The sequence below is a fragment of the Paramormyrops kingsleyae genome, chromosome 1, assembly GCF_048594095.1.
Source record: "Paramormyrops kingsleyae isolate MSU_618 chromosome 1, PKINGS_0.4, whole genome shotgun sequence".
NCBI classification, from domain to species: Eukaryota; Metazoa; Chordata; class Actinopteri; order Osteoglossiformes; family Mormyridae; genus Paramormyrops; species Paramormyrops kingsleyae.
The window spans coordinates 11,348,711-11,361,797 of NC_132797.1; the positions used below are offsets into that span (position 1 = coordinate 11,348,711).

Sequence of the window (13,087 nt, forward strand, 5' to 3'; positions counted from 1 at the left end):
ACACGGCTGTTGAATAATGGACGCGGACTCAAAACGTGATTGGCTTCGTGAAAAAGTACGCGGATAACAGAAATAAACGCAAATAAATCCTTCAAGGAAAACCGGGTGAAAAAAACAACTCTTAGCTCGGAAATATTTGCAAGTGTGGCTTACCTAAAAAGCAATAATGACAACCCTCGTTCTTGATAACGGAGCATATACTGCCAAAATAGGATACAGCCACGAGAAAGTCAGGTAAGATCGTCCGTCAGCTAATTTTTTAGTTAAGTTATCCTCTTAAATATGTCCAGTAATTTATACGTACATTAAATACGTGAGAACAGAATATGAAATAAGTTATGATCAACAATACCAAGCACAGTACACTTGTTATGTTCATCCATAATTGCCAGGGAGATGAAACAAACCAATGGAGTATTATTCTACTTTGCCGACCAACCTCAAAGGCTTTTTAATCTACCTTCTTTTTGAGTTTAATGTTATATGCTACGATTTGGACATGTGTCACCATATTAATTTTTTGTTCAAACACCTTTTTACCGTAGCGTCATCCCAAATTGTCAATTTCGGTCAAAGACGTCGAGATTGAAAACATTTACTGCTAATCAGCTCGATGAAATAAAAGATCCATCTGGACTTTTCTACATACTACCCTTCCAGAAGGTGAGTCCCCGGCGATACAGTTTGTCGAGGAGGAGGGGCGACGGTATAAAAAAAATCTGACCCCAAACGAAGCTCTAACGTTAAACACACAAAGATTATTTCATTTATTTGGGATGGGGTCCAACGGTTTATTTGGATCGTTTGATGGAAGATATTTACGATTGCCCGGGTACGTCTGGTACAATGTATGTTAGAAACGAACATAAAGTTTGTTTTCATGCTGAATTGTGTTACTGTGTGTTTTTCCCCCAAGTAGATTGTGCTTCTTGTAATGCTGTGTGTTTTTTAGGGCTATCTGGTGAATTGGGATGTACAGCGGAAAGTATGGGATCACCTGTTTGGAAAGGAAATGTTCAAGGTAAGGTTTGTTTTAGAGTAGTGTAATATGTGTGTTTCTTTATGAAAGATGGAGAGCGAGTTACATCATCTACGCTGATTTAAACCCCCTCATAATGTTAGTTCACCAGATATGTTGTGTACTGGTTTAATATAAAGCATTAATAATAATAATAGTTTTGTTGTTGTTTTCTGCAGGTGGACTTTGCAGACACAAGTATAGTGATCACAGAGCCCTATTTTAACTTTACGTCAATTCAGGAATCTATGAATGAGATCCTGTTTGAGGAATACCAGTTTCAAGCAGCTCTTCGGATTAATGGTAATTTATGATGGATGGCTTCAGGTGATATTCTTGCAGCACTGTACCATAATTTTGAGCTACTTTTACGTTCATGGATTTGGCTTTGTCTTCTGTTTCAGCTGGGTCATTGAGCGCACACCGATACTTCTATGAGAACAGCTCAGAGTTGTGCTGCATCGTGGTGGACAGCGGCTTCTCTTTCACACACATCATTCCCTATTGCAGGGGCAAGAAGATGAAGGATGGAATCTGCAGGTCACAATGCCACAAACATGACTCTCAAGTCTAAGATGGCATCCTGCCAAGCACCTGAGTACTGAAGATTTGTGATTCACAATGTCAATCAGATTGTAATTTGATTTCTCCCTTTGTTTTATTGTAGGTTGAATGTGGGTGGAAAACTGCTGACCAATCACTTAAAAGAGATCATTTCATACAGGTGCTTGACATTTTTGTCTTAACAGGCAAAATATGTCATGTCTTGGTTATATAAATTTATTTGTGACGCTCTCCTCCCGTTCCCAGTATTTAGTGCACCTTTTGTAATGACATCTTCTGCAGGCAGTTACATGTCATGGACGAGTCCCATGTGATCAATCAAGTCAAGGAGGACGTGTGCTATGTTTCTCAGGAATTCTACAAGGACATGGAAATAGCTCAGTAGGTTCTTTCGCTGCCTAATGTTAGGTGACCGCCCTTTGTCGGGGTGCATTGTGTATTCTTAATTAACCTCAGCAGTCCAGAAGCTTTTTTCAATATCCACTACTTTTTAAGGAAGACCCATGACCAATAGAGGAGTATCCAAACCTGTGGTGTCCGACACATTTTTTGCATGAAATTAACTGGACAAAAAATTGACTGATTTTCCTGTACTGAAGTGTCACAATAACCCCACAGGTTAAAGGGGGAGGAGAACACAGTGATGAGAGACTATGTGCTTCCTGATTTCAGCTCCATTAAGAAGGGCTACTGCAAGGTAATTCTTTAAGTCTAGGTAACCATCTTAGATGTGATGAGAAATCTCTAACTTTTGTGGCACAGTAGGAGCTATGATGCATACAAGCTGTGGAGGGGTGGGCTGTACAATGGGCAAACAAAAGGGGTTTCTCAGATTTAGGTGTATTTCCTAGGCCAGATATTGTTTGTGTGACTGATCGGATCTGGCTCCATAGTCTATCTGTAGAAGCATAATGGGAAGGATATACACAATGTTTGTATATATCCTCTACTCCAGAGCTCTTCAAATGTGGACCTCAATTCCAAATCCAATTGTTTTCAGTCCTCCCAGATAGCAAATTTAATAATTACTAATTCTGATTGGCCACAGAGGCTTTACACCCAGCTCAAAGGTAAAGGAAAGCTGGGATAATTGGCAGTCCTCGGACCTTGAAGACCGTGATTTGAATAGCTCTGCTCTACTCTGTGCATCTGAATTAGTGATTACTGTAGTGTTTCAATTTCAGATGTGAGCAGAACACCAAGGTCTTCTATTGTTGACATAGAAACTTCTTGATTCAGTTTGAGATCTCAGTTTGCAACTTAGGAATAATGTTAGTTGTCCCTTAGTCTGGTTTCAGTAAGACCTAAAATGTGAAACTGACGTTTAATAGTTAATTCACAAGAGCTGCTTCAGTTGTAGTAATAATAATAATAATAATAATAATAATAACAATAATAATAAGTTATTTTTACCAGATGGACTTTGCAGACAAGTGTACTAATAATAATCCAAGTTACAGATTGCATTTGCTGCTTTTGGTACTTACGGAACTACATGGTTTATTTAATGTAACATTGTGTTAATTGTATGATAATCATCGTAGCACAGAGGTTATATTATTTGAATCACATTCTAATTTTACTAGGATCTGATGTTAAAACCCAATTTTATAGTTTTAGTGGTGTTGGGTTGAGTGCTTTGGTTTGGCTCTATTTGCTTTTAGCCGCTGGGGGATCCTTCGTGCAGCATGACCAGGGGTGGTTATGCAGTTGTAATTAGTGTATGCATATCCTACATTTTATCCCACACAGCCCCACGAGGAGATGAACTTCACAGGCAAGTACAAACCCGGTGAGCAGATACTCCGGCTGGCCAACGAGCGCTTTGCTGTGCCAGAGATGCTCTTTCATCCCTCTGACATCGGCATCCAGGAGATGGGCATCCCAGAGGCAGTGATCAACTCCATCCACAACATGCCGGAGGGTATGAGAACGGGGGGGATTCCGGATGTATCTGAAACCTCCCTTGTAAAAGTGTAGAAGCTGCTCTAAGCAGTCAAAGCACAAAGCAGATGGTTAATATTCCCATTGAGCCTGCTGCAAGTCCATTATTGCAGGCTGTAAACAGCAACTTTGAAAATGCAAAAGTGGAAAGTTTGTTTCTGTAGCACTTTTTGGTTAATGTTTGCTGTCCATTTCCTGTGTCTGAACAGAGATGCAGCCTCACTTTTTCAAGAACATTGTGCTCACTGGGGGCAACACGCTGTTCCCGGGCTTCAGAGACAGAGTGTACAAAGACATCCGCTCCTTCGCTCCCACCGACTTCGAAGTATCTGTGGTGTCGCCGCCCAAGTGAGTTTGGCCTGTCCGACGATGTCAGGGACCCAAAGGCACCAACTCCCCGCTAACACTTTCCATGTGGCTTTTTTTTTGTTTCCTCAGTCCCATCTGTTATGCGTGGGAAGGGGGTAAGCTCTTGTCAGAACACCCAGACTTTGAAGAAATGGTTGTCACTCGAGAAGACTATGAAGAAAACGGACATTTCATCTGTGAAGAAAAGTTTGATATTTAAAGCACATTCCAAGCAGCAACATCAGACTGGTGAAACGATGACTCAAAAGTGTTTCAGCAGTACTGCTATACAGTCCAATGTGCTGAATTACATTAAATGCACTTCTGCTGCTAGCTGTATTTGGGTTTAGTGTAAATTGTATAGATATTCAAAATCATTTTTTAGTTTTTTTTTTAAAAACCTAAATGCATTTGTTGTTTAAGAAACTCATTGTGAATTTACAGTTTTTGCAGGCTGGCTTTTTACGTTACAATTGAACACAAGACTGTACATAATAAATTCCAGTAAGATGTGTTAAAAGTTTATCTTGTCTGAATATGGATGTATACAGACTTTTTGCACCTACAGCCTTCTTACAAAATAAAACTGAATCGAGGATGAAATGGTTAATAATGTGGACACAATAAATCTACTTTGTAATACAACGTAAACTGAAACAACCATAAGTTATGCCTTGACTGGCATTTAGTGACGTTACGGGTAGTGATATATGTATTTCAATAAACGCTGCAATAAATTTCATAAGTCATATACAGCAAACTAAGCTGGCCCACTAAGTTGAGGCAAAGTGTTTATTTAGGCGACGAATACAACAAACTCAACGCTAATCCGCTGGCTAGTAAAAAAAAATGCACATCGGACTCCACGAACATTAAATTAACCCAATTTGCTAGTAGCAAAAATTCTTCCATTGCACCTATGCATATATTTCGCAGAACAGCCCCTGAAAACGCTTCAAAGGGTCGTGAGGTGATTGGATATTCCATATTGCGTCACTTCCGTGAGTGTGATGGCGGCCGATTTGACTCCGAGATTTCGAAGGTTGACCAGCCAGACGAGGAGTATTCGTGAAAATGGCCAAATGGGTACGGAAAAAAACCTGTCTGGAGTATATATGATTTGTCTTTTAATGGTAGACTTCTTCTTTTTATCGTCATACAACAGGAGCGAGTGTAGATAAGTTTTTTTTTTCTACTACTGATTTGCGCCGCACGTCACGGTATCTGTGTTATGCGACTAGAGTTCTATTATCGGGGGTGGCCAATCCTATCCGCAAACCCAGTGGCCTGTACTACGAAGCGGGGTTACTGGCTTATCGGGGTAACTTGTCGGATTTAAGGTACCACAGTTTAAATGAACTTCATATTCGTTCACTTACATTTTGCCCAGACTACCTTAAATCCGACAAGTTACCCCGATAAGCCAGTAACTCCGCTTCGTAGTACAGGCCACAGGTGTGAGGACTCTTCAGCCAATCAGTCCTCAATTAGTAATCTAAGTAGAGAGTTGCAGCGAAAACCCGCATACATAGCGGTCCTTTCTGAATAATACTGGCCACCCCTGGTTTAGACCATGAAACTGCGGGGGCAGACTGGGGTAAGTTGTTCTCTTAAGGGGGTCAGTTGCGTTTGACCTTAATGTCCTCCAAGTGTATTACACTAGATAATAATTGCCGGTATTAAAAAGCAAAAGACCATTTTGATTTTGAAAACCGATGTTATTTATGCAATGATTTGCAGTTTCATTTTGCAGTTTTTATGTAACTCACTCTGATTTCTTGTTTAGACTACCTTGCTTCCACAAGGTTGATTATTTTTTTTTTTGTCGCTAACTTTTCACCCACTGAAGTGACTCGACCACCCGGCGACCCCAAGTCCTGTTCCCAGTGCATGACATTTTAGCTACATATATAAATGTAAATAATAATAATAATAATAATAATAATAATAATAATGAAAGTAATAATACACTTATTTCAGACCAAAGTACTGTAGCACAGGTATTTAAGGGGGTCATGGAGGGGGGGCATGCATGTTGTCACAGGGGTACTGCTCCCCCCCAGAATGGTGCCTACTCTGTCCGGACTGCTGTTGGCTGTCCTATTTTAACCCCTGTCCTCCTCCTTCCCTTCCGTTACTCTCTCCTACCCGATCGAACAAAAAACATGAAACACCCAGACTACGGAAGCTGTGAACCGGCATGCGTGCGATTAGTGTAAAACCTGGTACATAGAGCACGGTAAAGCTGCGAGATCTCTATCGCTGTACTCGTATACTCCCACAGGTTTCTCTGGGCCATTTCATGCCACGCAGCTATGGAAGAACATCATCCATGCACTGCAGACGCAGGTGGAAGTCCGGCCTAGGCGGCTGCACCTGCGCACGCACGCCGACTGCTTCACCGGCTCGGATGCGGTGGACGCGGTGCTCAGTCACCTCATGCAGGACGTCTTCTTCTGTTCCAACGAGATCTCCCGCCTCAAGGCCACCAGACTCTGCCAAGCTCTCATGGAAGCTAAGGTTTTTGAGCCCGTGGGGACAAGACTCTTTCGCAGGGAGAAGGAGGCCACGTTTGAGGACTCGAGCTGCAGCCTGTTTCGATTCCTCGATTGCGACGCCTTGCCTGGCTCAACAAAGTGTGGAAACTTGGAGAATGAGACACCTGACCTTCCTAAAGGGAAGAGAAAGATTCACAGGTTTAAACTTACCTTTGATGTTTATTACTAAGTCGCTATGAGTGTAACTAGGCTGTTTAACAGTTTGCCTCGTTGGTATATTAGCTTTTGCTTGTACAAATTCAGTACTGCTTTTTGTAGAGGGATGGTGCCTAGTAGTGATGGACAAAATGAAGCTTCACAAACCATTTGCTTTTTTTTTTTTAATTTTTTTTAAAGACCCCACTAGATGGTACTCTTGGTTTGCTTTGGGGCATGCATTGTGCCCTTTTTTGAGCATAGAGCACCATCTAGTGGGGACAAAAAAATCCAGCAAACGGTTCATGAAGCGTCGGTCTGTCCATCGCTATTGCCTAGAGCAGGGTTCTTCAAATCTGGACCTCGATTCTAAATCCAGGCTGTTTTCAGTTCTCCCAGGTAGTTAATTTTAAAAATTACTGATTCTGATTGGTCAGAGGCTTCATACCTGACTGACAGGTAAAGGAAGGCTGGAAAACCAGCAGTGCTCGGACCTCGAGGACCGTGATTTGAATAACCCTGGCTTAAAGGTAGGGTTGATCATACAATAGAATGCTTAGGGGCAAATTTATGCAAAATTCATAAAGTCAATGTTTTTTTTAATAATAAAGAAGATGTATGATTAGCTTAACACATTCGCCATTATAGTTGTGAAATTTAAAAGGAATCATGATGAACAATGAATGCATGATGCATGTTTTTTTTTAACCTCAGCTCTGTTAACTTGTTCTTCAGGTGCAGTGTTCACTAACTTATAATGACCTGTTAACCTTTAAATGCATTCTGCCATTAGAAGGGATCAGCTGAGGACCTTTTCTAACCCTCTGGCTTCGGAGGCGTCAGACAAGAGGGTGGAGAGGCTGTTGAGGACCATCAACCTGAGACCTTCCATGCCCCCTGACCGGCCTGTGGCCCCTGTCAGCAGCGCCCTCCCCAAGAGAGGTCAGGGACACTGGTAGTCACTGCTCACTTGTGGATGCACGGTGTCTGAGTCAGCCATTATTAACACTAGGGGTTTAAGACATGATTGCATGATAAAAGGGCCTTGCTCAAGGACCTAATGGTGAAAACACTCTGCCAACCCTGGGATTTGAACCTGCAACCTTCCTAACCCACTCAGCCACACCGCCCTGAAAAGTGCTACACAAATCCCCAAGCACAGCAATGTAAGGCAACATTGCCGACAACTGAGCCACCGTGAATACTGACAGCGGTACCAGTTTGACATACAGGTGTAGCAAGAAGATACTGTTGGATGTCTTATGATAAAGTGGTTTTTGAGGTTTTTGTGCTGTTTGAGGAAACTGGTGCAAGCTTCTTTTTTCCCCAGAAGGAAGTTGCCAAAAGGCTTATAGCAGTGTGTCAAATAGTGGGCTTGTGGTTAAGGGACTCGAGTTAATATTGAACTACATCAGTATGTATCAATACATATAACTAGCGTAGATACAGGTAAAGCCTGGATCTTTTGTTGCTGTATCTGCACACATCAATGTTCTGTTACAGCTCTAATGAAATACTGTGGCACTGAAATTACCCAATGAAAAATTCATAGTCCAGATCAACAAAGCATTCACTTAATGACGTGTCTCAGAATCACTTGCAGGGGAAAACATTGTCATTATGACTATCAGCACACTGATGATCAGCTGGCTGCCCTCGTGGGCGTCACTGGAGGGTGCTAATTAAAGTCTGTTTGCTGTGGAGGAAATGGGGGGTGTGCACGGCGCCGGGCGGCTCTGTGTGATTAGCGTGATGCTACTGCAGATGAAAAGGTGCACATGAGGATCTAGGAAGATGGATGTGACTGTAAATGAGGCACTCGCTGAAGCCCACCTGGGGTGTGGTCTGAGTAATGAGGTCTGTGCCCTCTGCTTTGAAAGCCCCCACGCATTTAGTGTGTGCCCCAGGGAATTATACTGCTGCACATCAAAGGTTCCCTGTCTGCTGCATTACACTGCAAGCACAGGGTGGAGTTGCTGATTCTTAAAACTGTTATTTCTGGGTTACTGATGTGTGGCTTTTTTGGTCGCTTTTTTTTTTTTTCTTCTTGTGAAACTGGGTGACTCTGCCTGCATTGTAGGTGTGTCTATGTGGTTTTTATCTGTGAAATGCAACAGGCTGAACTATCTCTGCCGTCAGCCTGCTGCACACGATATGTGCTCTTTGTCTCCCCCTAGTGGTGGAAGAGGTGTGGAAGCAGCATACGCTCCTGCAGCTACTGCAGATTGTGGAGCTTCCTGTCCTGGACGGCATTTTGACTTCGGCGGCGCAACCAGATCCACAAGAACGAGTCCTCCTGTCTAACTGCCAAGACCTGGTCATCCCCAACAGCTTTGTTGACAAGGAGGTCATGCAGAGCCTGAACCTTCCACAGTCAGTACCAGAGCTTAACTCACAGCCCCAATCAGTAGAACATTGCATTCTATTGGGTCCCATATTTAGCTCTGTTTTGATGCAGTCTCTGTATGTGAGCTTCTGCTTGTTTCAAACACACTTTCTTACCCTCCCCCACCAACCCCCTTCATTGCTCCCTCTGCTACCCCCAGGCTTGACCCCTGGCTGGTTGCTGCCGCTGACTGCCTGGAGCACTTCCCCGATCAGCTGATTGTGGTCGCAGGGGAGCACCTTCTCCAGCAGGGCGGAGCTGTAGCTCAGGGGGACGAGTCCACAAAGCGAGTACTCTGTGACATCATCGCCAAGCACTATAGCGGCCAGGATAGGAAGGCGCTCATCTCTGGACACTATCTGGACATTCATATGGCCATCCTGCACCTTCTGGGTGAGGCTGGCACGCATGTGTATGCGTGATTCTTTGTGTGCGCTTGTGCTTCTTTGGGAGTAATATATGGTTACCTGCGTCACAGCGGAGGCCAAGCCAGAGTCGGCCCTAAGCGCCTCCCAGCTGTGTCTGCGGCTGATGGGGCCCGGCGATCGGGACGAGCTGCGGAGGCTGCTGTCCTTCATGGCCACCGCATCGCATCCGGACGCCTGCCGACTGCACAAGCAGGTCCGGACCCCCTGATCCCAGCCGTACAAACTCCAGCTGTCTGCCGCTTACTTGACGACTGAGATTTGGAGACTTACAGGAGTAGCCATTGTAGTTAAGGAACAGCCTTGTGTCAGAAGGCTCCAGGTTTTGTGAAGCTGTGCCATCTGGAGTGTGGCGCCCTCTTCAGGCTGGTCTTGATTTTTATTCTGAAGGTCTAAGAATATGGATGTAAGTGGCTGTTATGGGTCAGTGTGGTAAGACTCTGCTTTATATGATTATATCGGTATTCTTTACCTGTACTGATGCATGACAGACTTGTGTTGTCCCCTCTGTCACTTTCAGACCGACAACCGGTCCTTCGTCAGTCGGACCTTCCAGAAGGCCATAGTGCAGAGTAAAGATCTGTCCCGGGCCCAGAGTGAGAGGCTGGTTCAGTTCCTGATGGACAACCATGAGAGACTCTTCAAGGTACCGTTTCTTTGTACAAACCAGGCACACCTGTTTCATTCATAGTCCGACGCTGGTTAGGGTGTTCAGATAAAAATGTAGTTGACAGTCATATCTGCTATTAGATGCTGTTAAATGCTGGGATAGATTACAGTAACGACGGGGATACATTCTGAGAAATGCACAGTTAGGCAATTTTATCGTTGTGCAAAAATCAGTGTACTTGTATAGACCTAGACTGTACAGCCTACTACACACCTAGACTATATGCCATAGCCTAAGCAACAGTGACAAGTACAGTGTAGTACATTGATAAAACAGTAAGTTATCACTGTGTGCGCTATACTGAACTTTTACACGACTGACAGCAGAGTAGGTTTGTTTATATCAGCATCACCACAAAAACGTGAGTGATGTGTTGCTACAATGTTACAACAGCTATGACATCACTAGCTGATGAGAATTTTTCAGCTCCATTACAGTATAATGTTATGGGACCCCGTTGTACATGTAGTCCGTTGTTGACCAAAACGTCGTTAGGTGACGCATGACTGTACTTCTAAAATCGTTAGTAATTTTTTGTTTATTCGATATGTGGAAATTAGACGCCTGCATCGCTGATTAAGATGGTGAGCAAGACATTGCAAAGCCTACAGCAAGGCAGGGACTTGGATGCTATACCAAGTAAGTGTATTCTATAAGTGTTTCTCTTTGTTGATCAGGATACAGCTCACTATGTTGCTATAAATAAAATCCTCTTGTACAGGCTCAGTGGGCAGCAGATCAGATCCACAGCTTCAATGTTGAGGGTTTGAATCTTGCCTCTCCTCTCTGGCTGTAGAGTTTGCTTGCCCGTCAGCTGGCCTTTCTCCCTTCTTGTGAAGATATTTTTGGCTATTTGCTGCCTCTGATCTTGCCTATGTGTGAGTGTATATGTGCCCTTTGATGAACTGGTGTCCCGTCCAGTGTGCTTTCTGTCTATGGTGCCTGGGAAAGGCTCCAGTCTTGTTTCGCAATGAAGTCCATAGGGACCCCTAGACAGTCCTCATTTTCACTCCCTCCCAGCACACTTGAACCAAATAGGTGTGTTGGTAACTGGGAGCAAAAATGTGGACTGTATGTTGAGGACTGGGTTGAGAAATCCCTGCTATAAAGGATAATCACTTTGATGGATAGATGGGTGGATGGATAGATGGATGGATTGCAGAATGGTATGTTTTAGGAAAGTCTGATTTTAAAAAAAAAATTTTACCTGATTTTTTTCAGGCCCACAGGGACAAGTCACAAAGTCCAGTGATAGACCAACCTACTGAAGGATGCTGAAACTAAATTAAATGCTAGTAATAATTATGGTTCTTTCACAGCATTTGCATTTTGTCAGCGTGTGACTGTGCAGCAATATGAGGCCCAGAGGGATAAGACCACCCAGGAGAGCCTGAAGCAGCTGATCCGGAACGTCAGCCTAAGCGCTACGCTGCCCTTCAGAGAAAGGCGGAGGCTGATGAGAGATTTCCAGAAGCATCACCCAATTGTCTTCCTCCAGCACTTTGCCACAACTATCGAATAAAACGGCACCACCCAATCATCCAACACTGTTTCTGCACGAGTGGATGGATTTTAGCCACTGATTAGTAATTAGCTGAGGTTCCAGTAATGACTGTCTGAGGCCTCTTGACCTTACTGTAAAGCATATAGGCTATTAGTCTGCACACTAAATCAGGGTTGCCAACTTTGGTCAGCTGGCTGGTGTGAGATTTTCATTTTGAGACATCTGCACACGCATTTACATGCATGTAACAGATATTACCTTGCAAATAGTCTGTAGGGTTTGCAAACTACCCCAGTGTGTTTGATGCAACTAATTTTAGGTTTATAATATTGATTTGCTATAAGATTTCTTGGGTGAGTGTCACACCAAATGCTTGAGAGTAGGCAACCCTGTTAAATGTATTACCAAATGTAGTTCTCTCAGGGATAGTGAGTAGTTACTAGTCTTAAGGAACAGGCTGCTTCTTAAGGAAAGCATTTAAATGATTTAATTTTGTTCTGTAGTATTAACTTTGAATTGTATTGGGGCACTTGAAGCAGGATGTCTTGTGTAAAACTGTAGTTCGGCTTGTGTGGTACCTAATTTGTTTATACCGTCGAGACATTACACGGCAGTATACTGTACTTTCCAACACAACACTATTCCAGTATTTTGAAATCTTGGCAAATAAATTTGCCAAATGTGGGCTGCGTTGCATTTAATGAATCGCTAATGTTCTGTTAAAATGTTGTGATTTGATTGCTCTTATAGTGTTTTCGTGCTGAATGAACAAATGGAATTGGATTTAAATGGGAAGATATTGGGTGCGTTATGAAAAATGTAAGTGACCTACTGAAGTATGATCTTTCCATGTATATACAATTAATCTGTGTGTTTGAAAGGTTTGGTTACATTTCATTGCTGTAATTTTAACTGAATGGTGTTGATGGTTAGGTAGTAGCACCATGTCTTCTGGATTTGCTAAATCATTTTAGAGTATTCCAATATGCATCAAAGTGTTGGAATAATTCAGTTATTTGCAATATTTAAACTTTGATTTAGAATTAATATTAAATGCACTTTAACATGCGGGAAATGTTTGACTATGTAATTTGAAAATAAATTATTTAAAATAAACACTCATTTTAAGCACGCGGCACTGGTGAGTCATACAGCTGGTTTCATTGCTGTTCCTGTTCAAATCGTCTTAATTAGCCTGAAATAAAATGTGTCATTAAAGACAGATACAACTTAAGACTTTGAATTATTCAACTCTTGTATAGACGGTGATGCAAAGATGCTTGTTTAACTTGTTTTGGTTCACAGGAACCCATCAGAGGTGGAGATTTCAGGTCTAGAGAGTACAAATCCAGACCATGATTTTGTTTCAACCAACCAGTTCAGTACTCTGTGACTGTGGCTCTTTATACTCAACTGGTTAGTTGAAACAAAATCATGGTCTGGATTTGTACTCTCTCTACCTGAAATCGCCACCTCTAGAAATCATGTAGTTGTATATTACTAAATTAGTATTAATCTTAAATTTGGTCATTCCT

General features: G+C 42.7%; 2 protein-coding genes across 3 annotated transcripts; both read left to right on the forward strand.

Moving 5' to 3' along the window:
• The first annotated feature begins 1 nt into the window (after position 1).
• On the forward strand, positions 2–4,397 carry actr6 (actin related protein 6). The gene is made up of 11 exons (XM_023816869.2): positions 2–234; positions 546–663; positions 953–1,021; positions 1,198–1,321; positions 1,423–1,558; positions 1,686–1,742; positions 1,865–1,963; positions 2,201–2,279; positions 3,335–3,506; positions 3,736–3,874; positions 3,965–4,397. The coding sequence occupies exons 1-11, from the start codon at positions 167–169 to the stop codon at positions 4,092–4,094; spliced, it is 1,191 nt and encodes a 396-aa protein (XP_023672637.1). The 5' UTR covers positions 2–166; the 3' UTR covers positions 4,095–4,397.
• A 458-nt stretch (positions 4,398–4,855) lies between these two features.
• depdc4 (DEP domain containing 4) lies at positions 4,856–12,699 on the forward strand. 2 transcript variants are annotated; one of them, XM_023816831.2, is made up of 9 exons: positions 4,856–4,960; positions 6,159–6,570; positions 7,361–7,509; positions 8,745–8,940; positions 9,114–9,346; positions 9,432–9,574; positions 9,899–10,024; positions 10,609–10,687; positions 11,368–12,699. In XM_023816831.2, exons 1-9 carry the CDS (start codon positions 4,885–4,887, stop codon positions 11,568–11,570), a joined length of 1,617 nt encoding a protein of 538 aa, XP_023672599.2. In that variant the 5' UTR covers positions 4,856–4,884; the 3' UTR covers positions 11,571–12,699. The 2 variants fall into 2 exon arrangements, with proteins under 2 accessions (XP_023672599.2, XP_023672600.2); XM_023816832.2 differs by having other exon boundaries at positions 11,270–11,438.
• Positions 12,700–13,087: the final 388 nt, after the last annotated feature.